Genomic DNA, 13317 nt, shown 5'->3' with positions numbered 1-13317 from the left:
ACTATAGACAATTTTTCGACGAAGATTGTTCTTGCATTGTCATTTATTCCAACCGTTCAATATACTGATTATAAGTGAATATTCATACCCTTGTTAACCGTGTCATTACTTTTAGATTTAATAGACTTAAAACCTGACTTCCACCAAGAAAATGTAGATATTATACTATCTTAGTCTATGAGACCACCAGCGGAGCCAGAATTTTAACCTTATTGTTTTTGAATTTTAGAACTATGATTTCAAGTGTCAATAACTGGGTTCAAAACTTAAAATTTGTACATATTTAATATATTTCTTAATACAAATTCACTACTTGAGCCAAAGTTATTGAGTTTGGCCGAAACCTGATCCTGACCTTAGTTTTCCCATATCCAGGAACTAATCGTCTTGGGTTTGACTTTTAAAGGTTTTTAGCACTGGCATATATGCATGTGAAATCCCTTCTTAAAAAGTGGACATTTTGTTCTGCTTCCAATGGCTTGAATCTTTTATCTGAAGGGTTACCATTATATAGATTTACGTAACAATCAGAAAGACTTTGTTCATTGTTGATCTTTAACATGGTTATACTGACTGTGACCTGTTGCTTTAGGTAATTTGATCCGATAAGATAAGATGGGAGGAAGTTCAGTCAGTGATGATTGGGAGTTTATTGCAAATGAAGCTCAGACACTACTTATGATTGGGTGTATAGGTGAAGGAAAAAGTGCCACGGGCAATAGCATTCTTGGTAGAAATGCATTCCAATTGAGGTCTAGCTTTGGTGCTGTTACAAGAACTTGTGAAATACAGAGGACTCGATTAGAAGATGGACAGATTCTTGATGTCATCGATACCCCTGGTACGGTCAATTGTTTTATGTTAATTATAAATGATCTCGTTTTTTTACTGTTATGTGTTAACTAAAATCTTGAAGTCAATTTAATTCTAAGAGAAGTGTAGAGTCAATTATTTAATGTGTGTGATTAACAATTCCTATTATACCTTGAAACGCCAAGGGTCTATCTGAAACAGTCTCTCAACCTTCACAAGGTAAAGGTAAGGCTGTGTACGTACGTACCTTCCTCAAACCCCCCCGCTTGTGGAATGACACTGGGTTTGTTGTTGTTGTTGTAGCATACTTGAAACAAGCTATGGATGGATAAGTAGAGTAATTTGATAACATATGGTGCATTACATTTGCAAAAAGAATGTCTTTAGAGTTTAGGATATGGGAAAAGTGAATACCATCATAGGAAATTTGCCTAGTAAAGATAACATGAATTTGCTGAATCTTGCTTCTCTATTTCTTATATCCGTCAGATAATCTGTAAAGACACTGATAGCTTAGTCTGTGCCTTGAGGAAAATGCAGCATTTGATTTTAATGCTGAATCTGGATTAGTTGGAAATGAAATTGGTAGATGCATTGATTTGGCCAATGATGGTGTCCACACTGTTCTTTTTGTTTTGTCTGTACGAACTAGCTTTTCAAAAGAAGAACAGGCTATTATCCAGTACTTTAAGAAACTCTTTGAGACCAAAATTAGTGATTACATGATTGTGGTCTACACTGGAGGGGATAAGCTCGAAGATAATGACTCTTTGAATGATCACTTAGATCATTCCTGTCCCGATGATTTAAAGGTAAAGTCCCGTGCAGAGATTTATTGTTTAATGTATTTGCACCATATCCTTTGGAATAAGCTGACTGATTCTACTAACTAATATACAGGCGTTTTAGCATTCGTCTACTTAAGAGGCTTCTTCATTTTATTCTAATTTTGGATGATTTCTTGATCTTCAATGGTTATATTCAGCTAACGAAGATTTTTTATTGGCTCATGACAATTCTTTTTCCTTCTGTAGCTAAATGTTTTCAGTTTGTGGGATGAATCTACTAGAGAATTGTCATAGTTTTGTATTTAAAAATACTCCCATTTGTCCGTTACTATTTTTACCTTTGCATGCTCAAGAATGTGTAAATCGTTCCAAAATTAGTTCTTCCTACCATTGCAGGAAGTTCTTAAGATGTGTGGGAATAGACAAGTGCTTTTCGACAATAAAACTGAAGATCCAGCGAAGAAAGCTGAACAATTGAGGGAACTTCTTTTCCATGTGAATATGGTTGTACAAACGACAGGTGGAAAACCATATACGAGTGAATTATTTGAGGAAGTAAAGGTATGTATACAACATTAACTAATTTGTTAGATTTTCTTAATGTGGAGAAGGGCAGCAATTACCTATCTTTTCATCTCCTCATTTATAGAAGATGAAGCTTCGTAATGATTCAGTGGAGGTTAATTCATTGCTCGGAGATTTAAAGCAAGGGGTAACTGAGTTGAAGGAACAACTGCAGAGGTTCTCTTTCGTGGAGCAACAAAGGCGAATAACTAAAATGGTAGGTACCACTGTTGACACACTTTTGCTTCAGTTTTCATTTGAAAACATCAGCTGTCATTGTTAAAATAAAACCTCAGCTATCATATCCTAAATTTCTGGATTGAGCCTGTAACTATAATCATCAATTTGTTTAGAATGCATTAGTTTCCATCGTAGTTGAAATATATCATTAAAGAAGTTTGAGATTGTTACTTGTGTCTGCATTTTGCTAGAGCAAGTTTAGCATGCAGAGAATTATAGTTTGAAGAAACAAGCTTGTGCCTACTTTCTAAGCTCCTTAAGTTTATGCTCTCATGTTGCTAGATTGGCCTCTCTTTTTTTCCTTTTTAAGATATTCTACGTCTAATAAGCGGTGGGACATCACTGAAAGATATGATTTTCTGTTTTCACAGAGAGAAGCAGACTAAAAAAGTGAGACTGTTAAATTGCTTTTGTTCTAGCACAATACGTTCTCGGTTCTGAGAGACATTAATTGCAGAAATCATTTTCACCAGCTACATTGATATCTGATGTCAGTTTCGACTTTCAACAGTCTCTTGTGAGAGTCAATTTGCAAATTTTGGTATGAAATCAATTGAATTTTGTTCATCAAGAAATTTATCTATTTGTAAATTGCATTCAAAAGTATTGTCAAACATGAATATTAGATTTTTCTATTTGTAAATGCTAAAAGTTTAATTTGGGAAATTCCTTATACGAAGTAAATATTATTTGACTCATAACTAATTCTAGTTTTTGGCCATGGTCTATGAATTAGGTAGTTCATCTTATTTCTTGATAGTGCACTTGAGCATTTTATGGACCTATCTGTACATATTTGACAGGTTGAATCTAAGATGAACAATACCATGCATAGTCTTGAAAAGCAGTTGGAGGAGGAGCGTACTGCTCGGTTAGAGGCAGAAAGCAAAATTCGTGAATTGAAAGATAGCTTAGAGAAAGCTCAAAGAGAGACTGAGGAGCTCACAGGTCAGTGTCTATTCTATTAGTTGTTGACGTGATTTTGGAAGAACTAGAACTTCGATTACTTTTGCAATCTTTTCTACCCTCTTCATACTCTAAAAGGAAGATATGTTGGTTAGAAAATGATACTTTCTTGGATTTCTATCAGTGCCTATTTCTATCTACTTGGGCCAGATTGTTTATTAATTGCTAATGAATACTGAACTCAACGTACTTCTTAAGTTCCTTCTTGCTTATTGTCTTCATGAGACTTTAAGATTACTCATAACATGCGTATAATATATAGTTCGTTCAATTATTTGGAGCTTGAATTTTGAGAATGAATCGGAGTACTTTGGCAATATATTATAGACTGTGGTACTGAGGGAAGTTTTCATTGGCATGCGACATTTGCTGGTATAGTCAAGTTTTTTAGAGTTCTTTTGCTAGCTAGAGGGAAAGCTTTCAAATAATAACAATCCTGAAAGGAAAATTTACAGAGTTTGTGTTGCCGCCTTGTAAGTTTAAACTAGTACAGATTTCTGGATCATTCTCATTTCCTCTAAGTTTGGCTTATTCTTTGTGTCCTGTTGTCCTAGTGTAAAGTATTAACTCTTGTCTTACGGTTTTGTTGGATGGATGAATTAGTCAAACATCGCTCTTACAGCTGCTACAAATGTCGAAGACATGTCTCATTTCACGATGATATCATCTCTACCAACTTCCAGGTGAACGATTTCATCTGCCCATATATAGTTACTAGATTTCATGCACTTTATCTGTGATCGTCTGGTTTCTGTCCATTAACTGTAGAAAAAATAAATACCTGTTTTTCAGTCAAAGAAAGGCAAGGCTTTCCTTTTTGCTCATGTGAGAAATGTTGTTGTTGGAACCAATGAAGAAAAACGTCTCACAACTGGTCTTCACACAATTGCTGACATATACTGTGTGGATTGCAACGAGGTATTGGGCTGGAAGTATGAAAAAGCTGTTGAGCCATCGCAGAAGTACAAGGAAGGGAAATTCATACTCGAGCTATGCAAAATTGTTAAAGACAATTGGTAACTCATAACCATAGTCTTTTTTATTTTATGTCAGTACTTTGATGCAAAGTATTTTTTCCTGTCTCTGAGCTTTCACTCTACCTAACTTTCCATCAGAATCATCAACATCCGTATTGTCACTTTCGTTTCACGTTATAACATCTTTTGTTCCTCATAATTCACTGATTTTGTTACTTTTGTTTCATAAATTCTTTCTGTATTCGCGATTATCTTCAGAAAGTATATATGTACTCATTCCGTACAAGCCATAATTTCTGGTTTATCAGTGCCTCTTTCTATTTGANATCATCAACATCCGTATTGTCACTTTCGTTTCACGTTATAACATCTTTTGTACCTCATAATTCACTGATTTTGTTACTTTTGTTTCATAAATTCTTTCTGTATTCGCGATTATCTTCAGAAAGTATATATGTACTCCTTCCGTACAAGCCGGATTTGCTAGTTTATCAGTGCCTATATATCTCTATTGATTTGAGGGCTATAGTTTCTCAAAGGCATATAAAGAGTGAACTTCAACATACTTTCTAAGCTCATCATAAGTTCAAATTTCTTACAAATCCTAAAACAAACAATTCAAATACACAAAATAAGGTACTAATTTAAGTAACATACAATCATCAGAGATTACTTCATAAGTTGTAGACATTAAATTTCTTTTGTAAAATTCTCAAAGCTTTTGCTGGGGATTTTATCTGCATCAAAAGAAACTCGAATCATCAGTGGAGAAACAGGTATGTTCAAACATACATTTTGAGCTTAGTTTTGCAACAAAAAAATATTCAAGTTATATATACCATTGGTGTAAATCTTTTACATTATCTACAATAAGAACATATCTGGTGAAATTCCACGAGTGGATCTGAAGAGGGTAGAGTGTACGCAGATCTTACCCCTACCTCATAAAGGTAGAGAGACTATTTTTGAAAGACTCTTGGCTCAAATTGTGGGCTTTGTCACCTAAATGATACTACTTGAATTGTGATATTTGTATCTTGAAAATAAGATAGGTTACTTGATATGACATGTAGATGTGACTTGATAGTGCAACACTTCACTTAATTACACTAACAGTGTATATAACTTGAACAAAAAAAATTAATAGTGATAATGTAAAGATCTTTGTTTGAGGAAGTGAAGAGTGCATACTCTACTGAAGTTCAAGGGACTTCTTGTCATGATGAGGAGGAGGCAATGGATCATAAGAAGAGACACCTTGGCCTTCCATCATATTAAGTTGAAGCATATTTCTTGCTAAATATTGCTGTATTGCACTGTACTCTTGTCCTCCTGCTGCTGGCATCATGCTTAATTCCTGAAGCCTCTCATTTTCTGCTATCTGAAAGCAATAATATTTTCAGTAATCTCCATGAGAGAAAATAACTAAATGGGAAAACTCCCACCTTATTGGCAAAAGTTTGATTTTCCACCTTATAATCCCCTCCCCACCTCCCTTTCCCTATCCCCATTTTTTTCTTAAAGTAATAATATTAATAATACTAAAGTAACTAAATGAAAATTTGCAATTTTGGGGAAAAAATGTATGTCAACTTCATTTAAACAAACTCCTGTTTGTTCTAATTGAGCACATGAACATATGATAAAGTGTTTCTATTTGACACTTTAATAACTTTTGGGAATATTCTCTAAGTGTCAATTATATGGAGAAGTTGATCCCTTAAAAAGTGTCACTGCTGGCTTAAATTACATGCATTAGCCTCAATAAGTAACAAAGTCTTAAGCATGCATGATTCAATTAAGGTTGATGCGTATAATTAAAATGAAATGACATATTCTGTGATTAACTTAATTACCAAATATACAATTAAGAACACATGCAAACGTTAGTAAAAAAAGTTGAACCAGAAGTATCTAAAATAATTAGGAACACTTTATCGTGTTCAGTTGCTTAAGTGGAATAGACCATAGTTCAAGTGTCTAAATAAATATACTAACAAGTTTAAGTGATTATTGATGTATTAATTAAGTCTATCCATAAATATAAAAAATGTATTCTTTTTCTTAGTTACTAATTTAAAAGAAATGTGTGTTACTAATTAAAAGTACCTTTGATCTAAGGAATGCATTCTCCTGTTCCAGTAGAATTTCCTATTAAAACAGCAAATTGAAAGATTATAATGTGCCAAACATAGTGATATTAATTGGTCTGAACCCAAAACACAAAAAGGATAAAAACAAGTTTCAATAAATTATTACCCTCTTCTGCAAATTCTCAGTTTCAGCCAGTATCATCTCATGCTGTTCAACCACATAACAAACATCAAAGCTATTGTTATGAGGATTTGTATGATCAACATAAATATTTTGCTACTTAGGCTAACATTGTCACTACATGTAATGTTGTCAAAAGATAGATCGGATTACAATGAGTTAAGTTAATAAATGAGCGGATCGTTAATCCATTCAAAGGTTATTTGGGCTGAGATGAGTTGTATCACGATGGACTAAACAATGGATCATATCCCATGTGCTCAACTCTTATCAAGTTTCAATTAATTTATTTGTTTTCTTATAATTCATTCAATTACCAAACAAAAATAATATCAAACTTTTTGTTTCCTTTCTCTATATGACATATCAAAAAAAAAAAAAAATAACAACAAAAAGGGCAAGGTTTCCCATTACTCAATTTAGGGCCTTGGACTATATGTGAGCAGATCCAAATGGCTTGAAGCATGTCAGGCGAGTCATATTTTCATGAAATAATCTTGTCATAATGCGTAAAGAAAAATATGTATTGTTTGCAACTCCAAACAATGCAATAGTATATAATTACAACAATATTTTAATAGTCCTAGCTAACAATTTTACAAATATACCTTTTTTGATCTGATTCTACTGATGCCTCGTTCAAGTCTATTTTCCAACTGCTTCAGCTCTCTTACGTTCAAACAACTTAACCCTTCACCAACCAGATGCCTACACGTGGATATGTATATATAATATTTTATGTATATAACTTTTTAGAAAACGATTAATGGAATTAGTTTTAAAATTCATCTCTAATTTAATTTATTGAATTAATTATAGCGTTACCTGTTTGAATTCTGCATCATTTGTATCTGTTGGCGCAGCTTTTTTGATTCTTGTTGATAAAACTACATACATGATAGCCAAAACAATATAAATTTGTGTGATATAGCTAATAATTTGTTTTTTTATAATCCATCGCGAAATAGAATTAGTGACGAATTCTAATTGTTTAGCATCAAAAAGTTATTAGTACTAAGGGTTTTGCTTAATTAATTACCTGAGCATTGAGCTCTTGAGTGGTGCAAGCATTGGAGGTTTCAGCAGTTGCCTTCTTGTATCGGTCAATAGTTGCCTTAATGCTGTGTATACCAAAAGTTTACTTTATAAACAATAAAATATTTGAAAATAGAAAATACAAAAAAAAAAAAAAAGGAACACAATTTGAGAGGAAAAAAATCTAACACTTCTAAAACGTTAATCTAAATAAGTCATATACATTTATTTATACGATTATAAATCATCTTATTAATGATATGTTGAGAATTTAAAATTAAATATTATTTTAAAATAATATATATCCTGACATTCTTTTGGGATAACTAAAAAGGAAGATCTAGAGTACTAGTATTACACATAAATTGTGATAAAGGAAGGAGTAAAAGTTACTTGAGCCAGATTTATAAGTTGAGTTAATATCTTATAGCTTGTTTGGATGATTGATACTTATCATTTCATAATGTATTGTACTATATATATAATAATTAACTCGGTTTAATTTCATATATTGGATCGATTTATTGAGATTAATGTGTAATTAAATAAGGTGATATATTTTAAGTAGTTAACTTAATAGAACAATACACATGTCCAAAATTCATTTTTTAAAATTTAAATGGAAAGTGTTTAATAAAAATATTTTATCATATATATTTCCAGGTGTTCAATTAAAATAAGTCATTGTTCCAGTATCTAATAAAATTGACCAACAATTTAAAAAGATTATTTATGCATTAAACTTTTTTAAAAAAAATCCTCCAGTCATCTCTATCCACATTGAAATTAAATCATACCGTTAATTATTGTGACTTATCATACTTTTAACCTAATTTTCAAATATGTAAATTTTATTATAAAACACTTAAAAATTATAAGTTTGAATTCAGTCTTAAAAATAAAAAGTTTGACTATCAAAATTCAAACAATGCCACATAAATTAGTACTATTACTTTTTGTTGCATAAAAAGATCATGTCAATGAAACCAAAAGCTAGTAATGGAAACAAATAAAAACAAGAGAATGATTTACTTATATATAAAGCATTGATAAGAAAATGAAATTTGTGATGATGTAATTTTTGAAGATTTCTCTTCCCTCCTTTTATGTTGCACTATCTTTGGAATTACATCTTTTTACACTTTAGGGTGATAATAATATGTACTTTTTTTAATGTTTAAAAAGGCATTAATTTTCCATATACATGCAAAAGGAAGACCTTATATATGGGAGAAGTACAATGCTCAACTTTTTAATTAATATATAGACATAAAAGTGAAGAGAGAACATATATATTGACTAGAACTAGAATAGATACAAACCAAAGCAGGAGAACTTTATAATGCATACGCTACAAGAGGAAACAAAAAGGCCTCATAACAGAAGAACACAATAATCACAATGATACATAATGGAAATGAATCACAAGTCACTCATGATGAGACTTCTCAATACTTCTTTTAGTGCTTATTAATCTGGAGTGTCCTTTACACTTTTTCATGTATAAACCAATAAATATTCTTTGTGAAAATTAGTACTACTCATTCATTTTCTTGCATATGTAAATGTATATATATATATACACACACATCGAGCTTTCAGGGAATTATCATAGCTGTTGAAGTGCATAGATCATCTCATTTAAGAATTTAAAAAGTTAGAGAGAACACGCAAAGCCAAGCACGTGAAAAATTCATTTTTAATTGATAATGGTGAGTTGGTTACTGTACAATTCAAACTCAAGACTTATACCTACAGCTTTGGTACTACTATATTGAAGTGTAAATCGTCTCATCTAAAAGTTTATCATGAGAGGACATTTTGTTTCACTTAATTATATCACAAGCTGGTGATGGATGTGGCAAATTTTTTTATTATTAATATTTTCTTTTTTTAAAAGCAAATTTTGTGTTTTATTCAAAATTCAAAACGATGTGATCTTCTAATATGGTTTAACTTTTGGCAGATCTCATTTTCATGAACTAGCATTTGAGATTGAGTTATTAACTAGGCTTCGATAGAGGGCTGATCGGGTAGAGGTTTATTCTTAAGATTCAGATAAAAAAAGAGTTTCAGACTTGGATGCACATACACTAATGTACAAGTATTGCATACATTTCGATCAGTTAAGAAAGATTCAACTAATTTAAACTGCTCATATAGTAGTAAAAGTATTGTAAAGACCGTATTATATAACATGGCATTGTAGATAGAAATAAATTCGCACTTCATTTTTCTTCCCGAGGTACCCCTTTTTTATTTAAAAGACATGATTTTCAGTATGTTCCTAAATAGCGCCCCCACTGGTTCGCAATCCTTTCAGGTGAGAAGCAAGTAAGGCCCTATAGGTGTGGACATCTCCTAAAACACTAGTACTATTATTAGATATCACCTGAGAATGCCTTCCTTTTTTTTTATTGGGATACTAAAGTCATATTCATCTCATTTCTTAACTTATTTAATGTTGGATACTCATATTATATTATTCACACTTCAGTTGACAGGAATAAGTGTACGAGGAGTATTAGTATCTCACATTGATGGTGAATGTACCTACAATGTGTCTTCCTATATGATTTTGGATAGTTTTTACCTGATGAACTAAGTTTTTAGGTAGAGTTAATTAGACCTTAGATCACTATTCTTATTATAATTTTTACCTCATAAACTAACCTTTGAGGTAAAGTTAATTAGGCCCAAGATCACTTTTCTTATTAATCTTTTGTGACTTAGGTACTGTGTTGACCGACATACATCATATAGGATATTTTCGATATGGAGGAAAATGTTTTCTATTTTATTGTTTTTTTAATTTTCTCCTTTTTGGTTAGTCAAACTTTTTAAAAAAAAATAAAATGTCCCTTAAAACTGAGAAAAAATGACTAATTTTCTAGTGAAAGTAAGAAAAAAAAGTTTCACAAATAACATTCTATGTGATCTATCCTCCAACACACGTCGTCAATCTTCATCCCACCTGGTAACCTCCATTCCCCATAGCCCATGTACCCAACAACCCCCCCCCCCAACCTTTCATAGTATTATTTATCTAGATTATTATATATAAATTCTTTTATGATAATATTTTTAACATATAAACCGAACACAATTAAAGACAAGAAGAGTTGATGAAGCATCCTCCCCCTCCAATTCTACCATTTGTGTGGGAAACAACTACTATTAATTATGAGGAACAGTGTGTTCATATATGTTTTGTTCCTTCAAGCTACTAATTAATTTGAACATCAATACCACAAAAGTCCAAACGAGTAAGAATTTTTCTACATCTCAATTATTTTATGTACTAACAAAAAAATAATTCAGATTTTAGATATCAAGATATAGGCGAATGATTACACTAATATCAAGAAAGAAGTGGATGCTAATGAAATGACATATTATGTCCATATATTATATGGTATATAACGAGGTAGGGATCTACACCACCGCGAATTAGTACAATTTAAGTATACACACTGCACGAAGATGAATAAGTAGAAGAAATTACTTGTTGTTAGAGTATTCATAGACGCGTCCACGGGTGGAGAAAACAATAAGAGCAATCTCAGCTTCACAGAGAACAGAGAGTTCATAGGCTTTCTTCAACAATCCATTTCTCCTCTTGCAAAATGTAACCTGCCTGTTTGTGTTGTTCTCTATCCTCTTTATCTCTATCTTTCCTCTTCCCATCTGTCATAGTATTCATTAATTAACCACATAAAAGAGGATGATGATCATGTGAATGTTACACATTAATATATAATCAATTAACACCTATGTTTTAATTTTGAGAGTAATGAATAAAGGGGACATATGTCTATAACAAGAGAAAAAGTAGTAGAAATTTACAACAAGAAATCTCACTCTCAAGACATGAACTAAAATTGGATCATAGAGTTTTTTTTTAAAAAAAATAAAAAATATTGTTTCTACATGAAATTTGGTTATTTTTTTGACAATTTACTATCTTCACTTCAAACTCCAAAAATTTGCCCAAATCAGTTTTTGGGATGAACTTCACTCATACTCGCATAATTTTATTTATTTATTCCAAAAGAGTTCAAAAATTTATTCTTTAACACATCTTCAATAATTTTTTTAAAATTTCAATTAAATTTATGAAAAAACGCTAGCTAAAACGCTTTCAATACAAGAATCTAAGCAATAACTCATCATTTTTTTCTTCCATTCAGTAGAAATTAAAGAGATAGTTAGGTATAAATAAATAAATAAACGAAAGATGAAGCAGAAGTACCTCCATGTTGGATGTAGTAAATAAAAAAATATATAATCCAAATCAATGTTTGGAACTTGTTCTTTCTTGGAGAATTGCTCCAAATTAGATTTTAAAAAAAGTAGTATTAAAAAATAGAAATTAACGACGGACAAATAGTTATATGTATCTCTAAAACACCTCATAGAAAAAGACGTGCATGTGTAGAACTAAGGATTCCAAGAGATTAAACAAAGAAGAAATTTAAAACAAGAGATTTGAGAAATGATTCTATAATCTCTCTTTCACTAAAAAATAAAACATCCAATACAAGAATTTAAGCAATAATAACTCACATAATCATCCAAATTAATTAGTATTAGAAGAATTAAATTTTTATTTTCTTGGGAGAAGCTACCTCCAAGTATAATAAAAAGTAGTACAAATGTTTTTCCAATTCCTTTTTTTTCCCTCACCATATATAAATGACTCATGTATATGCAAGAAAAGATGCACACAAATTAAAAAAATCTTGTGTAAACATAGCTTACACACAAGATCATCATGTTTCAAGGAGATTTTTTCTTGATCGAGCAAAATTTTCCATGACAAGAGGGGGTTACTCAGATAGTAAGCACCCTTCACCTCCAACTTAGAGAGCGGTTAAAAAAAGTACACGCGCCTGATGAAATCTTTCATATTTCTATAACCTATGTAATTTGCAGATAGATCTAAAGCTTGACTCAGTTCCACACGAAACGCAAATTAATTTTGTCATAATGAACACAGAGAGAAACATTTCAGAATCTGCAAAAAAAAAAAAAAAAAATGCATGGAAGAAAGGGAAATTTAAGTTTTTTCATATATTTTTTTTCTTTCTAAAATTTGATGCTACGTAAAATATGAACGTAATAGACCTGATTGGCTTGAATTGAAAATATTGCTATTTTCCGGCGAACTTCAAAGGCTTTCGGAAAACTCACACAACTTCCAAAGACTTCTTATTTGTACACTGATCAATGAAGAAAAAACACAATTCTTATATGCTTTTCTTTCTTTTTATATATATCCCTACTTACCCTAACTTTCACCCACTGCACCCTCCGTCCATTTTTATTTGGCCACTATACTAAAAATATTTGCCCTGTTTGAAAAACACGAGAGATAATTACCATTTTGTATCTATTTATTTACCTTTGATTAATTTGTTTTCCAACATTTAGATGACGTATGGGGTGACAATCGATGATATAGTAAAATTACTTTTCGATTTATTATTTTCTAAAAGATGTGCATTGAGTCAAATATGAACAAGTAAAGATGGACGAACAGAGTATCACTCAAAATTAAAGTGAAGAGAGATAATATAGATGGCTGGCCAAGAAAATGACATTCAAATGGCTTTTTTCCAGATATAAACCAGACGTGGTGGTATGGGCTTGTTTATTGC

General features: G+C 31.5%; 2 protein-coding genes across 4 annotated transcripts; one reads left to right on the top strand and one right to left on the bottom strand.

The window, feature by feature from the left end:
• The first annotated feature begins 615 nt into the window (after positions 1–615).
• Positions 616–4458, top strand: LOC125873005 (protein yippee-like At4g27745). 2 transcript variants are annotated; one of them, XM_049553843.1, is made up of 7 exons: positions 616–841; positions 1354–1625; positions 1998–2162; positions 2251–2382; positions 3209–3353; positions 3975–4054; positions 4164–4458. In XM_049553843.1, the coding sequence occupies exons 1-7, from the start codon at positions 616–618 to the stop codon at positions 4389–4391; spliced, it is 1248 nt and encodes a 415-aa protein (XP_049409800.1). In that variant the 3' UTR covers positions 4392–4458. The 2 variants fall into 2 exon arrangements, with proteins under 2 accessions (XP_049409800.1, XP_049409801.1); XM_049553844.1 differs by lacking the exons at positions 616–841; positions 1354–1625; positions 1998–2162; positions 2251–2382; positions 3209–3353 and having other exon boundaries at positions 3962–4054.
• A 440-nt stretch (positions 4459–4898) lies between these two features.
• On the bottom strand, positions 4899–12960 carry LOC125873007 (agamous-like MADS-box protein AGL11). 2 transcript variants are annotated; one of them, XM_049553846.1, is made up of 10 exons: positions 12785–12876; positions 11163–11344; positions 7662–7743; positions 7448–7509; positions 7231–7330; positions 6608–6649; positions 6458–6499; positions 5540–5729; positions 5188–5212; positions 4912–5085 (listed from the first exon to the last, which is right to left on the bottom strand). In XM_049553846.1, exons 2-8 carry the CDS (start codon positions 11342–11344, stop codon positions 5541–5543), a joined length of 699 nt encoding a protein of 232 aa, XP_049409803.1. In that variant the 5' UTR covers positions 12785–12876; the 3' UTR covers positions 4912–5085; positions 5188–5212; position 5540. The 2 variants fall into 2 exon arrangements, with proteins under 2 accessions (XP_049409802.1, XP_049409803.1); XM_049553845.1 differs by lacking the exon at positions 5188–5212 and having other exon boundaries at positions 4899–5085; positions 12785–12960.
• Positions 12961–13317: the final 357 nt, after the last annotated feature.

This window comes from Solanum stenotomum, chromosome 8 (genome assembly GCF_019186545.1).
Source record: "Solanum stenotomum isolate F172 chromosome 8, ASM1918654v1, whole genome shotgun sequence".
Classification (NCBI taxonomy): domain Eukaryota; kingdom Viridiplantae; phylum Streptophyta; class Magnoliopsida; order Solanales; family Solanaceae; genus Solanum; species Solanum stenotomum.
Note: the sequence above shows the minus strand (reverse complement) of the source record. Positions and strands in the feature narration are given on the sequence as shown.